This window comes from Apodemus sylvaticus, chromosome 5, assembly GCF_947179515.1.
Source record: "Apodemus sylvaticus chromosome 5, mApoSyl1.1, whole genome shotgun sequence".
Classification (NCBI taxonomy): domain Eukaryota; kingdom Metazoa; phylum Chordata; class Mammalia; order Rodentia; family Muridae; genus Apodemus; species Apodemus sylvaticus.
In genome coordinates this window covers 75,292,252-75,311,450 of record NC_067476.1, presented here as the reverse complement: position 1 = coordinate 75,311,450, position 19,199 = coordinate 75,292,252, and the positions used below count along the sequence as shown (strand labels likewise).

Genomic DNA, 19,199 nt, shown 5'->3' with positions numbered 1-19,199 from the left:
AGGCTGGTGAGAGTACTGCTGCTCTTGCAGAGGGCCTGGGATTGAGTCCTTCCAGCCTCGTGGCTGCTTACAACCATCCATAGAGCTCTAATCCCACGCAATCTAATGCCCTCTTCTGGCCTCTGTCGGTACTGCACATAAGTGGTGTGTGGCCATACATGCAGGCAAAACACACAACACACAAATAATAAACGTGTAAAAAGGATAAAGTTGGCTTTCCATGGAGGCAAGAGACACAGACTGACAAGGTAGGTCAGTGAGTGAGGGGCTTGCCACCAGCCTGATGACCTGAGGTCCAGCTCCGGAACCCACATCGTGAATGGAGAAACCAAATTCACAACTTGTTCTCTGACTTCTACACATGTGCTACGGCTCATGCACTGGTGCAGGCAGACACACACACACACACACACACACACACATTTAGAACTTTTGTTTGATAGACAGTAAGGAAAGACTTTAGGCAGCGGAGGATGCCTGGGCGGTGTGCGGGAGTTAGGGTTGTCTCAGTGCTGCGTAGGCACAGGGGCTCTCACATTGTCTGCGGTGTTTATCAAGCTCAGCCGTGGCCATCCCTTCCCCTGGCACTTCTCAGGAGGACCTTTCTTCCTCAGTGTTTAACGGAGTCTTTTCCCACAGGGCACTGCTGGCTGGTGGCGGCTTTTCCACCTGGACTTACCGACAGGGCTACGACGTCAGCATTCCTGTTTTTAGCCCACTGTCAGCTGAGATGGCGCTCCCAGAGAAAGGACCAGGGTAAGGTAGCTCAGCGGCCAGCATGCTGTCACAGATTGTGGGTGCTGGCGGTGCTCCGTGTGGGGGTCCCCTGGAAGCCAGTGTCTGCTCCAGACACTGGCCTGCTCTCAGTATAGGGAGCCCCAGGGCTGTCTGCTAATTTCACAAAATAGAAATTTATAGTATCCTGGACCCCTCCCTCTCTGCCTTAGAAGCGAATTAGCAAGTCTGTCCATGTCAGAGGTGCGCCTTGGCTCTGCCTGCTCGACTCACTGCCGTCTCCTTTGGGGTGCTAAGTGATGCCTTGTTTTGTGTCCCAGATCCTAGTGTCCCTCCCATCCAGCCTGGTCCTGCCTTCCAGTGCTTTCCAGATAAAGCCACACCCACGAACGGCTGTAAGGGAGTCTGGGGAGTCTGCTCCCCAGGGACTGCCCCTCAGCTTTTAGCTAGGCTTTGCTCTCCCTGTTTTCCTGTAAACTTTTCCTCTCTTAGAAGCGTGTGTGTGTGTGCGTTTGTGTGTGTGTGTGTTTGTGTGTGTGTGTGTGTTTGTGTGTGTGTGTGTGTTTGTGTGTGTGTGTGTGTGTGTGTGTGTGTGTGTGTGTGTGTGTATAGGTAAAGGTGGCCCTCAGGTATCTGTCCTCAATTGCTCTTCAGTTTTTGTTTTTTCTGAGACAGAACCAGAAGCTCTCAGACCTAGCTGGGCTGTCTACCCAGTGAACTTCAGAGATCCATCCCCTTGTCTCCACCCCTCAGTCCATCCATCCCCCAGCCTCCCACCCTGCTGGGCCCTAGACACATGCCACCATGCTGGCTTTCTGCCGTGTCTCAGGGGCTCTGAACCCAGGTGCACAGTTTGCATAGCAGGTATTTTACGAACCAAGGCATCTCTCTAGGCCTGCCTGGGAATCCCTGTCCCCATCTCTGCCATTGTAACATCCCGAAAGTGCTTGCTTAGGGATGGTGGCCACTCTTTCTTCGCCCTGAAACCTAGTCCCTTGTTGTGTCCCACTGCAGGCTGCACTTTCCTAGGGACACTTGTGCAGTGGCATCATGACTTGTGGGAAGCCTGTCCTCTTTGGTCTTTGGATTTTGCCAGAGCAATGGAGCACAGGCCAGGTCTGCTCTTTAACCACAGAAGTGGGCTTGGCATCTAGTTGTCTTCTATTTTCATCTGTGGAGTAAGGAGAACAGTCCGCTTGCAGGCACGCGTGGGCCTTACGTGTGGGCCTTATGTGCTTGCACGCATGGGCCTTACGTGTGGGCTTTACGTGCTTGCATGCGTGGGCCTTACGTGCTTGCACGCGTGGGCCTTACGTCTAACCCTTTCTTTGCTGGAGACAAAGTGCTTTAGAAGTGGTTTCACGGTGGGAGCTCAGTGCACTGGTGATTGGAGCATCCTTTGCTGGCCAGAATGGGTTTTCTCTCCCCGTTGACTGCTTCATTGTGTGTCTGCCGCAGGTTTGACTCACCCTGTCCGTCATCCGTGGATGGCAGTTGTGGTTATTTCTAATGTTTAGCTGTATGAATACTGCCATGGACTTTCAGATCTGTGGGAGCCTGTGTTTTCAGTTCCCCGACTTTACCCTGCGAGAGGCGTCGCTGAGCCCTGTGGCAGTGGGGGCGCCAGGCCAGTTCCCAGGGCTGCGGCACTGTGTACCCGCCCTGTCTGAGGTGTCCAGTCCTGTGGCCTTCGCAGCTCTGCCGTCGCCCGGGCTTTGACTCAGGTCACCCTGGGGCACGTGGTGGGCACGGTCTCACTGTTGCCACACGTTGTGTTTCCTTAGTGACTGTGTTGCTGTGTGTCTCTTCTCAGGCTATGGCCGTTTATATGACTGCTTTGGAAAAATGTCTGCTCATATTATTTGCTCATTTGAAATTGAATTGTCTCCTTATTGTAGAACTTTAAGAATTATTATATACTCCAGGCATGGCTGCCTTATTGGGTGTGTGATTTGCAAATATTCTCTCCTGTTCTGTAAGCTGCTATTATTTTCTTGATAGTGAGTGACCTTTAAGGTGCAAAAGATTCTACTTTTAATGAAGTACAATTTCCTTCCCTCCCTCTCCCTGTCTGTCTGTCTGTCTTGCTCTCTGCGTTCCTTTCTGTCTGTCTGTCTCACTGTCTTTCTCCATGGGTTAGGGGTGGCATTTGGAGGCCTGAGGCTGAACTCAGATGTTGTCCTCTTGCTCTCCTTGTGCTTGCAAACCTTACGTTTGAGACAGGGTGTCACTGAACCTGGGGTCCCGCAGGCCATGGAGTCTGGCTGGCCAGGGAGCCTCTGGAGTCCCCTGTGTATCTCCCCAGCAGCAGGACTGCAGGTGCATGCCGCCACACAGTGCTTCACATGCGTGCTGGGCACTGAACTGAGGTCCTTTTGTTTTCTCTGCAAGCTCTTTCCTGCCTGAATGCCTCCCAGGCCCCAGTTTATCCGATTGTTTGCTTAAATTATTGTACTTTTGATGTAAATGACAATATTAAAAGGAGAAACCATTGCAGTATCAAGCTTCTGGTAGATTTACAGATGTTTTCTTTTAAGAGTTTCTGTGGTTTTGGGCTTGTGATGTGCTTTGAGCAGCTGTGCGGGATGCAGACCATCCTCCCACGTGTCCAGTGCTCTCAGCACTGTGCGTGAATTCTTAGGCCCTTGTTGAGATTTACCTGGCTGGAAAAGAGGCCTCTCCTTCCCCCCTCCCTCTCCCTCCTCCTCTCCCTCTCCCTCTCCCTCTCCCTTGGATTGTCTGCCCTTGCCTCTGTGTCAGTCCTGTGGAAGTGCCTCACTGACTCGGCTACTAGAGCTTCGTACTACATTTTGAAGTAGGTGAACTAAGTTCTCTAACTTTGCCACCTTTTTTTTAAACTCAGAGCCCTTACATTTTAGTTATTTTTGATACAACACAATATAGTTTTAAAACATTGATTCTGGAGAGATGGTTCATTGGTGAAAATTACATACTGTTCTTTTAGAGAACATAAGTTCACCCACTTTGGGCAGTTCATGGCCGCCTGTAACTTGAGGTATAGGAGTCTGGTGCCCTCTTCTGGCCTCCATGGACACTGCACTCATGTGCACATACCATCATCCTATACACATTATTAAAAAGGCCAGTCTAAACTCCAGGTGCTTATATAACTATAAAACCTAATGGCTTACATTAGTTGACCAAACTCATAACATTTGTATCTCTAATTTACCATGCTAGAAGGGTGTTTCTCTGATGTGAATGTGGAGTTATCCAGGATCAATGGGTTCGGCAAGTCCATAGGCTCACTGAGTGACAGTGGGCTCCGCTTTAGTGTGGCTTCTGTTTGAACCACCCGGGAGCTTCTCTTCATGACGCATCTGTCAGGCTCCTCTGTCTTCATCTCATACAGATGCATGACCTAGCGTTTCCCCAAAACTCATGAAAATCTCCAAGCAGGTAATAAAGGATAAACATCTTCCCACTGCAGCTGCTGCCGTAGCTCTGCTTTGTCTGGCACTGTATGACTGTGGGGTTGGTCCCTGTACCTCATTGCTTTCTGTTGCCCTGAGTATCATAGATGAGTGTTTTGTAAAGCATAAAGGCTTATTTCTCCTTTTATTTAAGGGCTGGGGTGTCAGGACAAGCAGCTGTGTTTGGCAAGGCTTTCATGCTGGGTGGTCCCTGTAGCATATCCAGCTAGTACCCGGCATCACACAGTGAGGCAGACACTCCTATCTTGGCCTCTTCCTCTTTTCTTATAGAGCTGCAGACCCACTGGGTGAGGGCCCCATCCTGATGGCCTCATTTAACTAAGCCCCTACCAGGGGTCTCACCTCCACAGACCATACTTGGATGTCTCCACCTTCTTCACTCTTCAAAGAGCGAGTTAAATTTCAGCATGAGTCAGGCGGTGGTGGCTTTAACCCCAGCACTCAGGAGGCAGAGGCAGAGAGGGAGAGGCAGAGAGGGAAAGGCAGAGAGGCAGAGTGGCAGAGGCAGAGAGGCAGAGAGGGGGAGGCAGAGAGGCAGAGAGGCAGAGGCAGAGGCAGAAGCAGAGGCGCAGAGGCGCAGAAGGGCAGAGGCAGAGAGGTGAAGAGGCGGAGAGGTGGAGGCAGGCAGATCTCTGTAAGTTAGTGGCCAGACTGGTCTAGAGTGAGTTTTAGGACATCCAGGATACACAGAAAAATCCTGTCAACAAAAACAAAAAACAGAACAAAAAATAAAAAATAAAAATGTCAGCATAAATTTTGTTAGGAATGTTTAAACCTTAACAGGTATTAAAGTTTTTAAATTAATATCCATCATTAAATATAAACAAAATAAAATATACTATTTTTATTATCAAAATGAAAATATCAAAGATATTCTTTGCCTCCTCACCCCCCCCCACCCCCTCCTCCTGCAGGGTTTGAGATTGAACCCAAGGCCTTTTGTGTGCTAGGGAAGTTCTGCTGCAAATCCACACATCCATAGCCCTTGCTGTTTTGGAGAGTTTCACTATATAGTCCAGGCTGGCCTCCAATTTATAATCTCTCCTTTTTACCTGCTAGGGTTATAGGTATGGGCCCCTCTCTATGCACACTTTACAGATGATTCTTTTAAGAGAGGCTCTTTTTCTATAATTCAGGCTGATCTGGAATTCACTTTACAGACCAGGCTGGCCTTGAATTTGTGGCAATTCTCCCAACTCTGCCTTCCAAGTGCTAGGATTACAGGCATGTGCTGAAACCCCCAACTCTTCACAAACAATTCTCATAGGGAATTCAGAGGCTAGGGGAACTACTTCACCCTGTTCCTAGGCCGGGTCTGGTTACATTCCGAGTGGGTGGTCTGTGGGGGCCATTTGGTTCCTGTAGAGCAAGCAAGTTTTAGTCATGTACCCAGGATCTTCAATTTGGCATGTTAATGTAGCATGGGATAGGCTGGCCCTGCCTGGCACAGACAGTCTTGTTTGTATGTTTTGGGCACAGTGAACCCTTCTTACCAGTTCTGTGGGTGATGGGAACTATCCCCAATCCAAGTTCCCAGACACCAGTCAACAAGCCAACCTATCAGAACTTCACAGGACAGCAGCAGGCCTGCCATGCTAACCCCTCTGCACAGGGTCCCACCATCACATGGAGTAAACGGCCCCAAACATCCTCAGGGCTGTGGCTGAGAAACTTGAGAAACACTGGGCCAAGCCTGAGCCTGTGAGGACTGGTCCTTAACTCACTGTGATCTGCCCTGCGCTCATCCAGCTGCTGTCTCATTGGCTCAGGACTCCATCACTCACTCCGGATTTAACCAGGGATGAGAACACTGAAGCCCAGTGGTGGGCGAACTCTGAAAAGCCGGAGACCACTTTAAGATGATTAATTTTGGAGCTTTTCGCTGTCGTTGTATTTACTGGTAATTTGATCTTTTTGATTTCTATGTATGACTACGTGGAATTTAAGATCACTTGAGGTTGAAATTAGTTTTAAAATTCTGTGGTTCAGTAACCTGTGAGAGACTCTACTGTCTTCATGGTGGCCCCAGAAAGCCAAGGGCTCACCTCCCTGGCCACCTCAGAGCCACGCCTACAGTGCAATGTTGCTCTTATAACGGACACTCCTCTTCATCCCTCCAGAGTAAAAGCAAAGACAGTCTTTGGCCTCATGGTCCTCTTCCCTGGGGAAGGCAGGGAGGGGCCCTGGCGGCAGCATGCTGGGGTCCTCCCTCTATGAGAGGTGTTTCTCAGGGAATTCCCACGTCTCCTGGGGGCTGTCCAGCAGAGCAACACTAGTTTTATTTTTATATTAAAGTTTTTTCAATGGGAAAAATGAAACTTGTTGCTATTGATAGCTGCTTCTCACAGCCATGTGGAACTAGCTGGAATTCTTGTCATTTTCCTTCTAAAAGTAACTAAATTGGGACTCTACATCCCTTGTTTGTGAGGGAGACATTGAGTTCTCAGCATGATTTGGCTTTCACTTAGATCAGCGGGGCTAAGAGGAAACATGAGAGTCACAGCCACCTTTAGTGCTCAGAAGAAAAACAAATCTACCTGGAATTTTTGCAGAATTAAAACTAAAGCGGGCACGGTCCCGATGGATGGGAGAGAGGCAGCTAGAGTCATGGTCATGCCGGCCGGGAGAGGCCTGTGGAGTCCTGCTCATGCTGGCCGGGTGTGTGTGTTGGGGGGGTGCTGTGGAGTCCTGCTCTCGTCAGCACGTTTGTACTGGGAAGGCTTGTGGGGCACAGAGAGCAGAGCTCTAGTGCAGCAGTAAAATCCTGTCCTTCCTCGCTGGGTTCCTTTGAGAACCACTTATTAACACCTGTTTATTTCTGAATCTGTATAGCACCGTGCCTGTGTATGTGTTTGTGTGGGTGTGAGCTTGTATGCATACATGTGCATGCGTGCCAGAGATGACCTCGGGTGTCATCCTCAGGAATGGTGTCCACCCTCTTGGGGAAGCTGGAGTGATTAATTATGCTAGGCCGGCTGGCCAACAAGCCGCAGAGGTCCTCCTGTCTTCACACCCGCAGCTCTGGGAGCACACACAGGCCTGTGCCGTCAGCACTAGTGACACTGAGGATTAACCCAGGCCCCGGGGTTATGTGGTGAGCACATCCTGCCTGAGCCCTCTCTGCCTCAGCTCTAGGTTTATGGAATTTTGAGAGAAGGTTCTTGCTACGTAGTTCAGGCTGGCCTTGAACATGCCACCCTCTGCCTCGGCTCCTTTGTGCTGGGATTGCTGTGTGTCCTACCACACTTGGCTCCGGCTCCACCCAGCACTTCAGGGCCACTCTGCTCTGGCCTTCCGCAGTCACAGTTCCCTTCTGGCTCGTGATCCTCTGTATCTAACCATTTTAGATGTCCAGGTCATACATCCTCTGTTCTGTATGCCTTTCCTCACTGGCGTGAACTTTGAACCCAAAGCTTTGTGTTCGGGGAGGGTCACCCCAGTTTCTGTGGGTATGTGTCTAAGGTTCTCTGCAGTTAGAAAAGACATTCACAGGACTGGGTGGACTTTGTTAGCTGTGCGCAAAACACACAGCTCTTGAGTTTTCTCTGACTTTACCAGTCTGAGCAGGATGTATGTGGCACTGCACTGCTTTTCAGGGTTAGCAGGGATGGGGTGTCTGTTCTCTCAGAACCTGCTTTATGCATTTTCTCTTTGGTGGTGATCTCCTGGCCTTCAGAGCCCCTCCCCGTGTCCTGCCTGCTCTGTACTGTAGGCGGCTAACCTAGGGAAGCGCTGTCTAGTCTCCCACATCCTCTGATAGCAGCCTTTCTGACTCTTCAGTCTTGTTTGCTTTGGGGAAGGGGTAGCTTGTGGTTTCAGAGGCTTCAGTCCATGTGTGGTCCACTCACTTTGGGACCTCTGCTGAAGCAGGACGCTGTGGTGCGGTGTGTGCCACAGTGCACATGTGGCAGTAAGAAGGTACTTAATGAGAGTTGGTTCTCTTCCTACCATGTGGGTTCCAGGGTCATCCCAGGTCGCTGGGCTTGGTAGCAAGCACCTTTACCTGCTAAGTAACTCGCTATATAATTCATGGATCCTAAATCTACACATGGATGAATCTGTTGATGAACTCAAGGCCCATGATCAGTCACCTCCTGCCTCAGCCTCCTGAGTATCTGGGACGTCTAACATGTACCCCATGCTCACACCATTGTGTCTTTGGAGACCTGCAACACACTTTGGTGTCTTTCTTTATTCTGGATTTTTTCTGCATCCTTCTGCCCTAAAGGTTAAGATAGGTCCTATGTGGTGGTTAGGATAGTTTTTTTTGTTGTTGTTATTGCTTAGTTTTCTGTTTATGGTTTTTAGCTTCCTTTCTAGCCCATGTGGCTTTGGGAATAAAGACTTGTTGCAGAGTCCCTACACAGCATAGGTGTGCAGTTCCCCAGAGTTACACGGCATAGGTGTGCAGTTCCCCAGAGTTACACAGCATAGGTGCGCAGTTCCCCAGAGTTACACGGCATAGGTGTGCAGTTCCCCAGAGTTACACGGCATAGGTGTGCAGTTCCCCAGAGTTACACGGCATAGGTGTGCAGTTCCCCAGAGTTACACGGCATAGGTGTGCAGTTCCCCAGAGTTACACGGCATAGGTGTGCAGTTCCCCAGAGTTACACGGCATAGGTGTGCAGCTCCCCAGAGTTACACGGCATAGGTGTGCAGTTCCCCAGAGTTACACGGCATAGGTGTGCAGCTCCCCAGAGTTACACGGCATAGGTGTGCAGCTCCCCAGAGTTACACGGCATAGGTGTGCAGCTCCCCAGAGTTACACGGCATAGGTGTGCAGTTCCCCAGAGTTACACGGCATAGGTGTGCAGTTCCCCAGAGTTACACGGCATAGGTGTGCAGTTCCCCAGAGTTACACGGCATAGGTGTGCAGTTCCCCAGAGTTACACGGCATAGGTGTGCAGTTCCCCAGAGTTACACGGCATAGGTGTGCAGTTCCCCAGAGTTACACGGCATAGGTGTGCAGCTCCCCAGAGTTACACGGCATAGGTGTGCAGTTCCCCAGAGTTACACGGCATAGGTGTGCAGTTCCCCAGAGTTACACGGCATAGGTGTGCAGTTCCCCAGAGTTACACGGCATAGGTGTGCAGTTCCCCAGAGTTACACGGCATAGGTGTGCAGTTCCCCAGAGTTACACGGCATAGGTGTGCAGTTCCCCAGAGTTACACGGCATAGGTGTGCAGTTCCCCAGAGTTACACGGCATAGGTGTGCAGTTCCCCAGAGTTACACGGCATAGGTGTGCAGTTCCCCAGAGTTACACGGCATAGGTGTGCAGTTCCCCAGAGTTACACGGCATAGGTGTGCAGTTCCGCAGAGTTACATGGCATAGGTGTGCAGTTCCCCAGAGTTACACGGCATAGGTGTGCAGTTCCGCAGAGTTACACGGCATAGGTGTGCAGTTCCGCAGAGTTACACGGCATAGGTGTGCAGTTCCGCAGAGTTACACGGCATAGGTGTGCAGTTCCGCAGAGTTACACGGCATAGGTGTGCAGTTCCCCAGAGTTACACGGCATAGGTGTGCAGTTCCCCAGAGTTACACGGCATAGGTGTGCAGTTCCCCAGAGTTACACGGCATAGGTGTGCAGTTCCCCAGAGTTACACGGCATAGGTGTGCAGTTCCCCAGAGTTACACGGCATAGGTGTGCAGTTCCCCAGAGTTACACGGCATAGGTGTGCAGTTCCCCAGAGTTACACGGCATAGGTGTGCAGCTCCCCAGAGTTACACGGCATAGGTGTGCAGTTCCCCAGAGTTCCTACATAGCAGGTGTGCTGCTGCTGCTGCTGCTGTGGGACATGCTGTGTGGCACTGCCACCCATCAAGGGGACTCTCTCCACCCATCAAGGGGACTCCCTCCACCCATCAAGGGGACTCTCTCCACCCATCAAGGGGACTCCCTCCACCCATCAAGGGGACTCCCTTTCCCCATTTGAAGAATCCAGCCAGCCTTCAGTGTTTCCTCAGACCTCGGACTCAGGTTTAATAAAGGGTAACTTTTCACTGTTCTGTCCAAGTAATCAGCCTGTTTTCTCTCTGTGTATACATATCTGTGTTTATAGCATGTGCTGTAGGCTTAGCATGCCATGAGCACTTTTCACATATTAAGAACTGTTTCTGCTGGGCATGGTTGCACACGTCTTTAATCCCAGCACTCAGGAGGCCTCTGCAGGTATCTGTGAGATTGAGGCCATCTGGCTTACAGAGCAAGTTCCAGGTCACTCAGGCCCAGATAGTGAGACCCTGTCTCAAAAAGAAAAAAAAAAAATAGAGAGCTTTTGCATAAATAAAAAATTTTGTGATTCCATATTTCAGAATGCAAGTGACCCATACCTTGTTCTTATATAGTATATAATGTTTTAAATATCCAGTAGTGTGGCATAGAATAATTTTGAAAATGGATGGTATATGTTGAGACCAGCCAACAAATACCTGTTGATGGAAGTCCTGTGTTAAACTTCTTCTGACCAACTGACTGATCCAAGTGCCCTTTCTTCTCCCCTCCAGTCCCCGGCGGTACTTCCTGCTGTCCTCTCAGATCACCATCCACCCTGAGTACAGAGAGGAACTAGAAGCCCTCCAGGCAAAACACAAAGAGTCGGTGTTAGTCCTGGACAAATGCACCAATCTCTCGGAGGGCACCCTCTCTGTCCGAAAGCGCTGCCACCAACAGCAGGTCTTCGATTACCCCCAGGTGCTGCAGGTGAGTGCCACTCGAGAGCTCTCCAGGCTCGGTGGGCTGACACTGACTCCAGTCCCAGGAGCTGCTGCCCATAAGTAAGAGGGGTCTTACCCCAGGGGAGAAGATGCATGTGGCTCCTCACTGGAGGGGTAGACCACAGGGAGCCTGAGTGACCATGTGTTTATGTTGTGTAGGGATGCTTGCTCTGTAAAGGTTAGAAATCCTTTTGGATACTCCCTGTACTTCAAAATGCAAATCCTCTGGCTTTCCAAGGAGCTGTATAAGCCAAGCGCACAAATGCTTCTTGCTTTAGCCGGTGTTGATGGGCAGGCACTGAGAAGGGACCTTCTGTAAGGTGCCCGCTGCATCTCTAGACAACAGCAGCCCATGGGGGTGGGGTGGGGTGGGGTGGAGATGCTTGGCATTCCTTGGGCATTCAGGCTGTTTTAGTCACTGTTGTTTGTCGTCCACAGCACACACAGAGCCTTGGGGACTGTATACAGCTGAATATTTGACTTTCTAGGGCATGGTGCTAGGAAAGGAGAATCCCAGCCTTGCTCACTTAAGCATTTAAGACTGAGACAGGTTAGCTCAAGAACTATCAAGGAGATTTTTATATATTTATGTATTTACTAATTTTTTCAAATCTCCAGAGAGCTGGTCCATTCTGAAGTTGTTAAAATACTCTCCCAAGAAATGCTATCTCCCTCTGGAGTTTCTGGCTGATAATGGTGGAGATGCAGCCGGTGTTTATAGTAACCTTTGTCTGGACAGGAAGAGCGATCCGCATGTGTCCACATCTGGCGGCTCCTCAGGCAGGCAGGCTGGCCAGCTGCAGCCCAGGCCCACTGCACGGCTCACCCCTCAGCTGCTGCTTCTCTGTATCAAATCCAGAGGCGCAGGGACACCGACTGACTCATCAGTTTTTCCCTCCTTTCCCTTTCCATAATGTTATCTATGTTTAAACAAAGTGTTTATTACATTGTTTTGTGTGAACATGTGTGTACGTGTGTGTGTTGCATGTATACATGCACGTGCCACAGAGCAGTGTGTGGAGGTCAGAGGACAACTGCACTGAGTTGCTTTGCTCCTTTACCCTGTGGGCATCAGGGGTCACACTTAGGCCTTCAGGCCTGGCAGGAGGTGGCTTTATTGGCTGAGTCATCTTACCAGCCCCGCAGTACCTTCACGTGGCTCAGTAATCAGTTTTAAGATAGATTTTTTTTTAAAATGACATTTACTTTGTGTTGGGGGAGAGGGGCAACAGGATATTTTAAAAAACAAAAACAGTTTCATTATGTGGTGGCTTTAAACTCATTATCCCCCTGTCTCATTCCCCAAATTCTGAGATTACCAATAGGAGCCACTTTGCCTGGCTTTTTCTCCTGACTTTAAAGATGAGGTTGTGTTTTCTTTCTTAATCCCTTCATTTTCTCCTGAAGAGACAGAAAGTGGGGAACCTGGGGTAAAAGAAATAGGGTCTCATTCTGGGGTGCGATGCCCATGGCACCTGTGCTTTTTCTGTATAGCTTCCGTTTTCCCAGCATTCCTCACATAGAGAGTAAGATGAATCGGTGAGGAAGAGGTTTCTGATGTTGGTGGTTTTGCTGTTGTTTGTTTTGAGACAAGGTTTCTCTGTGTAGCCTTGGCTGTCCTGGGACTCACTCTGTAGACCAGGCTGCCCTCAGAGATCCACCTGCTTCCACCTTCCAAGTGCTACAACCACCACTGCCTGGCTGAGGAAGAGATTTTTTTTTTTTTTTTGAGAGTTCACTTTTGTTGAACTTCTTGTTTCTAGATAGAGCTTATCATTTTAATGCCTTCTCAAGGCTGTGTACCTTTAATGAATTCCCTCTAGAGGCAAACATTGCCTGGGCCTTGGTGACTCAAAGGAGGGCAGTGATTTGGGACCTTTCTGCCTCATTGCAGGGTGGGCTGAAGTTGGGCTTGGCAGAGTTGAGACCACAGGCCATGCTTGTGTGCATAGTTCATCAGACTGTGGAAGCCAGTCTGCAGGACCTCGTGTGGTCACCTGACCAGAGGAAGACTGGTGCTGGCTCTGAACATGTGCAGAACACCAGTCGCAGTAGCACTGCGGTTGCACTGAAGAATTAAGGTGGGGAGCTCTGCAGGCAGCTGAGTGTTTCCTGTTTCAGAGGTGTGAGGTCTTCTGGCCATTCCTAGATGCCTTGGTACCACTTAGCTTGGGGAACGTCATAATGCTCAAGGATCCAAGGCATGCTTGGTAACCATCAGCCTCTCTTGTGTTACTGCAGGAGGCTACTTTTTGTATGGTCCTTCGAGGAGCTCGGCTGGGCCAGGCGGTGCTGAGTGATGTCTTACAGGCTGGCTGTGTCCCGGTTGTCATTGCAGATTCTTACATTCTGCCTTTCTCTGAAGTTCTGGACTGGAAGAGGTAGGTATACCATCTAGTGAACTGTAGATGGTGGCTTGGCCAACATTGGAAAGAAAGGCCTCTCAGACCATTGTGATGCATGCCTAGGTTTGAGAACTAACTGCAGGTTGAGTGTGCCTAACTTGTAAGTCAGAAACATTCCAAAGCCTGAAGTGTTTGAGCACTGTCAAGAATGCCACAGGTGTGCAGTTCCATACTTGGCTTTATTTAACAGCTCGAAATCATGGGAGAGGTAGAAATAAGATCAAAGGACCCAGAGCACACGCATGAGAGTAACGTAGTGAAGCCCATTATATAAGAAAAAATATGACCTTGAGAGTGACCACAGCCGAGTGAGTGCTGCACACTGCTTGGCACAGTCCTCCTCCTCCTCCACCTTCTTCTTTTAAACAGACTTAATTCATTTTATTTTTCTTGTATAAAAACCCTTATGTGGTAGCATACCTGGAGCCTGGCTCCTCGGGAGACTCTGCTGTGGCTTTTCAGTGAATTCCTGATAAGGAGTTCTCTTACACACAGTCTCTTTCCAGAGGTCAGGGGTCAGCTAGCTGTAGGTCTTGGAGATGGCAGCAGTGCAGCCTCTGGCTGTAGCAGTCATTTATACCGGCCATTATCAGGAGCTTCTTGGGCACAGGAACAGAGACAATGCCAGTGCCTCTAGGGGCAGAGATGTGGCACACAGTGTCCTGTCACCTTGCGTGGGACAGTATGGGGCTTGCCAGTCTTGTTCCCCCAGGACCCTCTCCCCACAGGGATGATGGAAAGCTTGGCCAACATGGTGGCCCCTCAGATGGCAGTAGTACTTCCTTGGAGCACTTAACACCAAGACTAACATAACCATTGGAGTCCCCAATAGTGACAAAAGCCTTGAACCTGGTCCGCTGACTTGGCACAGTTCTTCAGAGCATCACTTGTAGCTTCTAAACTGGCCAAGAGGTTCAGTTGCCAGCACTGAGCTCATGTGCTAGGACACGGCCCTCCAGTCCTCCAGGGGCTCCACTGAGCTCATGTGCTAGGACACGGCCCTCCAGTCCTCCAGGGGCTTCACTGAGCTCATGTGCTAGGACACGGCCCTCCAGTCCTCCAGGGGGCTCCACTGAGCTCATGTGCTAGGACACGGTCCTCCAGGGGCTCCACTGAGCTCATGTGCACAGCCCTATGATCCTCCAGGGAGCAGCTGTTCATTGCCTTGCTGTCCTTCCCCAAATCGTCGGTGCATTTCAAATATATTAAAGTTGAACTTTTTATAGCCACTGAAATTAGTAAGAGTGGAAAGGGTGGTATACGGTACATTCAGTTTGCATGTGTAACAAATGCACAGAACATAAACACATCTTCATATTTAGACCTAAGTCCCAAGATATGTGCATGCGGGCCTGGCTGAGTGTCCCCAGCTGCTATCACTCCAGCCTCCTGCTTCTGTGTCTTCAGTCAGACTTAGCACATGGGCTTAGAGCCATTCAGAGTCAGTGGGCCGAACCCCAGGCTGGCTGTTTTTGTAAATAACGTACTGAATCATTGTTTTGTCCCTTAAATTACATATTACTTGTGCAGTGCTGAGTGACTGCAGAGACTGACTGCTTACAATGCCTAAGATGCTTACACCCTGACTCTTTCCATAAAGCAGCCGCCACCCGGGCTGGCTCAGTGTGGACACAGCTGGAGAGTTTCTGGCCTTCCTTATTCCAGGGATTCTGAATGGAAGCGCCCAGGTATCCAGGCTCCTACCTGCAGTCCAGACCACTGGCTGCTAGTGGGGAGACTCTGCCTCCACCATAGCTTGGAGATTCCAGAACAGACGGACAAATGCAGATTCAGCTTGGATGTATTCATAGGAGTTGCCGTCGTCTGGTCCCATGTGTCATTTCCACAAGACTTTGATGAAAGACCATTGAAGTTTAATGTCTTTGCCACAAATACTTAATTTCTTTGTTCTCTACCAACTCTTTGTGATAATTTATCCATGTACAATAGCAAAGACATTTGAACAACTTAAATAGCACTAATTGGTTAAATTATCATCCGTCTTACATTTATTAGAAAGCCTTCTGTTAATATGATAGCATTTCATAATCTAATAATAGGATAGTTTCTCTTTCTGAGGAGGTTGGAATCTAGTTGTAAAGAATAGCAGGATTTAGGCTCTGCATCTTTATTTGAAATGCTAGGGCCAGAGTGTTTTGGACTGTGGATTGTTGTAGATTTTGGGATATCTACACATAGAATGATGCATCTCGTGGAGGGAACCAAATCTAAACATGAAGGTCATATTTCATAGACTGCTCATGCAGGTGGCCTCCAAGTAAGTCACATGATAGTTTTAGTAATTCTGTACATGAAACAGAGTCTTGTGGTGTGAATTTCCCATGTGTGGTGTCCTGCAGATGATCAACAAACCAGATTTGGAAGCATTTTGAGTCTTGGCATTTTAGATTGGCATGGCCAACCCATGTACCCTGAGCAGATGTCTGTGTAGAGGGTAGAGGGCTGTGCCATCCCAGAAAAGGAGCAGGAGCCTGGCGCCTTGCACAGAAGCATATGGAGTCCTTCTTTAGATCTTAGGGAAGTGAGGAGCTACTGTCAGCATTTATCCCTGCAGGGAAGCATGTATTGAGCACCTGGTGTTTGCCAGTACTGTATTAATTCATTTTCTGTTCCTGATAAGGTACCCTGACCCAAAGCAACTTATGGAAGAAAGGTTTTATTTTGGCTTATAGTCCTCAACCTTCCTAATGCAATTAATACTTCCTTAATACAGTTCCTCATGTTGTGGTGACCCCAACCAGAAAATTATTTTTGTTGTTACTTCATAACTGTAATTTTGCTACCAAAGCTATCAAAATATACAATTGTAATATAAATGTCTGATATATAAGATATCTGATATGTGACCCCTGTGAAAGGGTTGTTCACCCCCCTACAGGGTTGTGACCCACAGGTTCAGAACTGCTGTGAGAAGGTAAGAGTCCATTAGTGGAGGGTGGGCATGGCAGCAAGGTCAGGTTGCTGAGAGATCAGATCTTCACTCAGAGGCACAGGGCAGAGCAGAGGAGAGCTGGCAGCGGGAGGGACCATGGACTCCCAGCAGTGCACTCTTCCCCCAGCAAGGCTGCACTTACCCCTGTGCTCCTCAACGGCACCACCAGCTGGAAACCCAGCGCTCAAACATCTGAACCTGCAGGCATTTCTTGTAAACCCTCACAGTCACAGTCAGCCTCAGGTTCTCCTGGAGGGAGGACAGGCCTTGTTAAAGGATGCGCCCTACTTACTGATGGGAGGGCAGTGAGCCACGGTTCCAGCTGCTGGAATGTCACTGGTCAGACTCTGGCTGGACAGTGCTGGCACAGAGAGGCTTGGTGAGGGCCTTGGGGAGCAGTGATATAGCAGCTGTGAGAGCATATTTCCTCAGGTCAAGGCCAGCCTCAGTGCTGACTCCGATTGGAGTCAGGGGTCTGATGTCACACAACCAGCTCTTACTGGCTGGTTTTGCAATGATGGCAGATTAATTCATCCTTTAAGGTTGTCAGCCCCATATCTGTTGCAAAAATCATTTACTTAAAATCACTTATCCATGAAGTTCTGGCTGTGTGCAGGCCCTACGCGCTGAGCTCTGGGTACAGCGTTGGGTGGGCTAACCTAGTGGGCGGGAGTGCGGGCTAGGTCTTAGAAGCTAGGTTTTGCAAGTGTAGTTACACCCTCTGCACAGCACACTGCACTTCTGGAAGTCCATGCCAGTCTCCCTTTCTCTATCCTTATTCCAAGCCTGTGAGTGAATCCTGTATGGCATGGGGCAGAGGACGGCCTGTCTCTCTGCAGCTTCACTTCTGTGGCGCTCTGCCGCCTCTGCAGGGGCTCAGTCCTTCTTCCTGCCCCTGCGCCTGCTTCCTGTCACTCTCTGACCTCACAGACAGCGTGGGCCCGTGGAGCATAATCTGCTTCTCAGGACTTCGCTTCCACCTCCTAGTGGTTTCCCGTCTCAGCACCAAGTCCTCCGTGGCCTCCAAGGTCCCGTGTGTGCCTCACTACAGCCCACCCTCCCCCTCTCTGCTTGGCTCACACTCTTCTCCATCCTGTTTACTCTGAGGCAGCCACAGGGGCCTCCTAGCAAGCTGTTCCTGGACCATGCCCAGCACCATGCTCCCCTGGCCTTTCGCTCATTAGCCCGGGGCCTGGAGCTCCCTTCCCATAGGCCTTCTCATGCCCTGCGCACCCCTCACTTTCTTCTGACGTTCTCTGTTAAATTGTCAGTTCCCAGTGCATAGTAGGTCTGTCATAAGTGAATGCTGAATCAGTGGATGGATTTGTGTAGAAGCTAAATGGAGGAGGAATTGTTACTTCAGTAAGACTAAGAAGGGTAAGGAAGGGTGGACTGGGAGGCAGCATTTCACATACAAAGGCCCTGTGGCAGGACAGAAGTTGTCGTGGTTGGTGACAGTGACTCCAGGGAGGACAGAGCAGACAGAGAAAGATGCACGGCTGAAGGAGCTTTGGGGTTTCTGCTTGTGAGACGGAAAAAGGACAGCATAAAGTGTTGCTTTCTGAAAGGGCTGTGCAAGTGTAAATAGTGCTGTTGTCTCCAGGGCTTCTGTGGTCGTTCCAGAGGAAAAGATGTCCGATGTGTTCAGCATCCTGCAGAACATCCCACAAAGGCAGATTGAAGAGATGCAGAGACAGGTAAGAGGCTGAAGCTGAGACAGCTGCCTGGGGGGAGGGGGGCGCAGCGGGCTGCCGGGGCAGTGACCTGGCCACAGAGGGCCTTCAGCCATGTCTACCACTGTATCAGCTATCAGGAAGGCACGATTAGGCCAGTGCTTCAGTAAGGTTTAAACTAGTGGTTTTCAACCCGTGGGGCACAGCCCCCTTGGAGTCGCATATCAGATGTCAGATATTTACATTACTATTCATAACTAGCAAAATTACAGTTATGAAGTAGCAGAAAAATATTTTTATGGTTGGGGGTCACCACAACATGAGGAAGTGTATTAAACGGTCACAGCGTTAGGTAGGTTGAGATCCACTAGTTTAGATTAATGGTGGGTTTAGGTTGGGTGCCAGGTGATAGCAGGTGACTGACCAAGACAGCCAGGGAAGCGGGACAGCATGCTGGTTTGATGGTGTCCTAGGGAGACAGCATTTGTGACAAGTGGTCTCCTTCCTCGTTCACGGTTTTCCTGCCTCCGTCTGCAGACCTCTGTTTCCCCGCTGACCGTTCCCTGGGCAGTTCCCTGGCTGCCTGGGTAGCATCCCCATCCCACTCATGGGTTCCCATTCCGTCTCATTGCTCTCTCTCCTAAGGGAGCCTGGCCGGTGTCAGGGACGTTACATTTAAAGGGACTCGGTGCTGTGATCATCTTTCTGTGTCTTTTTCTTTGTGTGGATTTTTAATGTTTTAATCTTTATCAGAATTATCTGCATGAGGCAGAGGGATGGCTCAGTCAGTGAAATGCATGTCATGCAAGCATGCGGATCTGAGTTGGTATTCCTAGGACTCATGTAATAAGCCAGGCTTGGAGACACATACCCATAACTCTAGAGCTGGTGAGGTGTACAGGCAGACCCTGAAACTCACTCTAGGGACAGGCTTAAGGCAAGAAAGACCTTGTCGCAAAGAAAGAAAGAAATATATAAAGGTAGGGAGGGATCAAGGAAAGACCTGATATAGACCTCTAGCCTTCACACACATAACACATACTCTGGCACACTCGTGTGCGCGTACACATGCACGCGCGCACACACGCACACACACACACGCACACTGGCACACATGCACATGCACACACACGCACACTGGCATACATGCACACACACACATACACGGTCACACACATGTACACAGACACGCACACAGGTGCACACACACTGGCGCACAGGTACACACACACACACGCACACTGGCACACATGCACATGCAC

The 19,199-nt window shown here is 49.7% G+C and overlaps 1 protein-coding gene and 1 long non-coding RNA gene across 2 annotated transcripts in view; both read left to right on the top strand.

Annotated features, from left to right (window-relative positions):
* Ext2 (exostosin glycosyltransferase 2) overlaps positions 1–19,199 on the top strand; it is a 135,702-nt gene that overhangs the window by 18,382 nt on the left and 98,121 nt on the right. The window contains exons 4-7 of the mRNA XM_052183056.1: positions 640–756; positions 10,697–10,892; positions 13,148–13,287; positions 17,868–17,961. Of these exons, the coding sequence (XP_052039016.1) occupies positions 640–756; positions 10,697–10,892; positions 13,148–13,287; positions 17,868–17,961 (547 nt within the window). The remainder of the gene's footprint in view (positions 1–639; positions 757–10,696; positions 10,893–13,147; positions 13,288–17,867; positions 17,962–19,199) is intronic.
* On the top strand, positions 8,640–9,885 carry LOC127685649 (uncharacterized). Its single transcript, XR_007977899.1, has 4 exons — positions 8,640–8,810; positions 8,966–9,151; positions 9,183–9,492; positions 9,679–9,885. It is a non-coding gene; the product is annotated as an uncharacterized LOC127685649 (long non-coding RNA).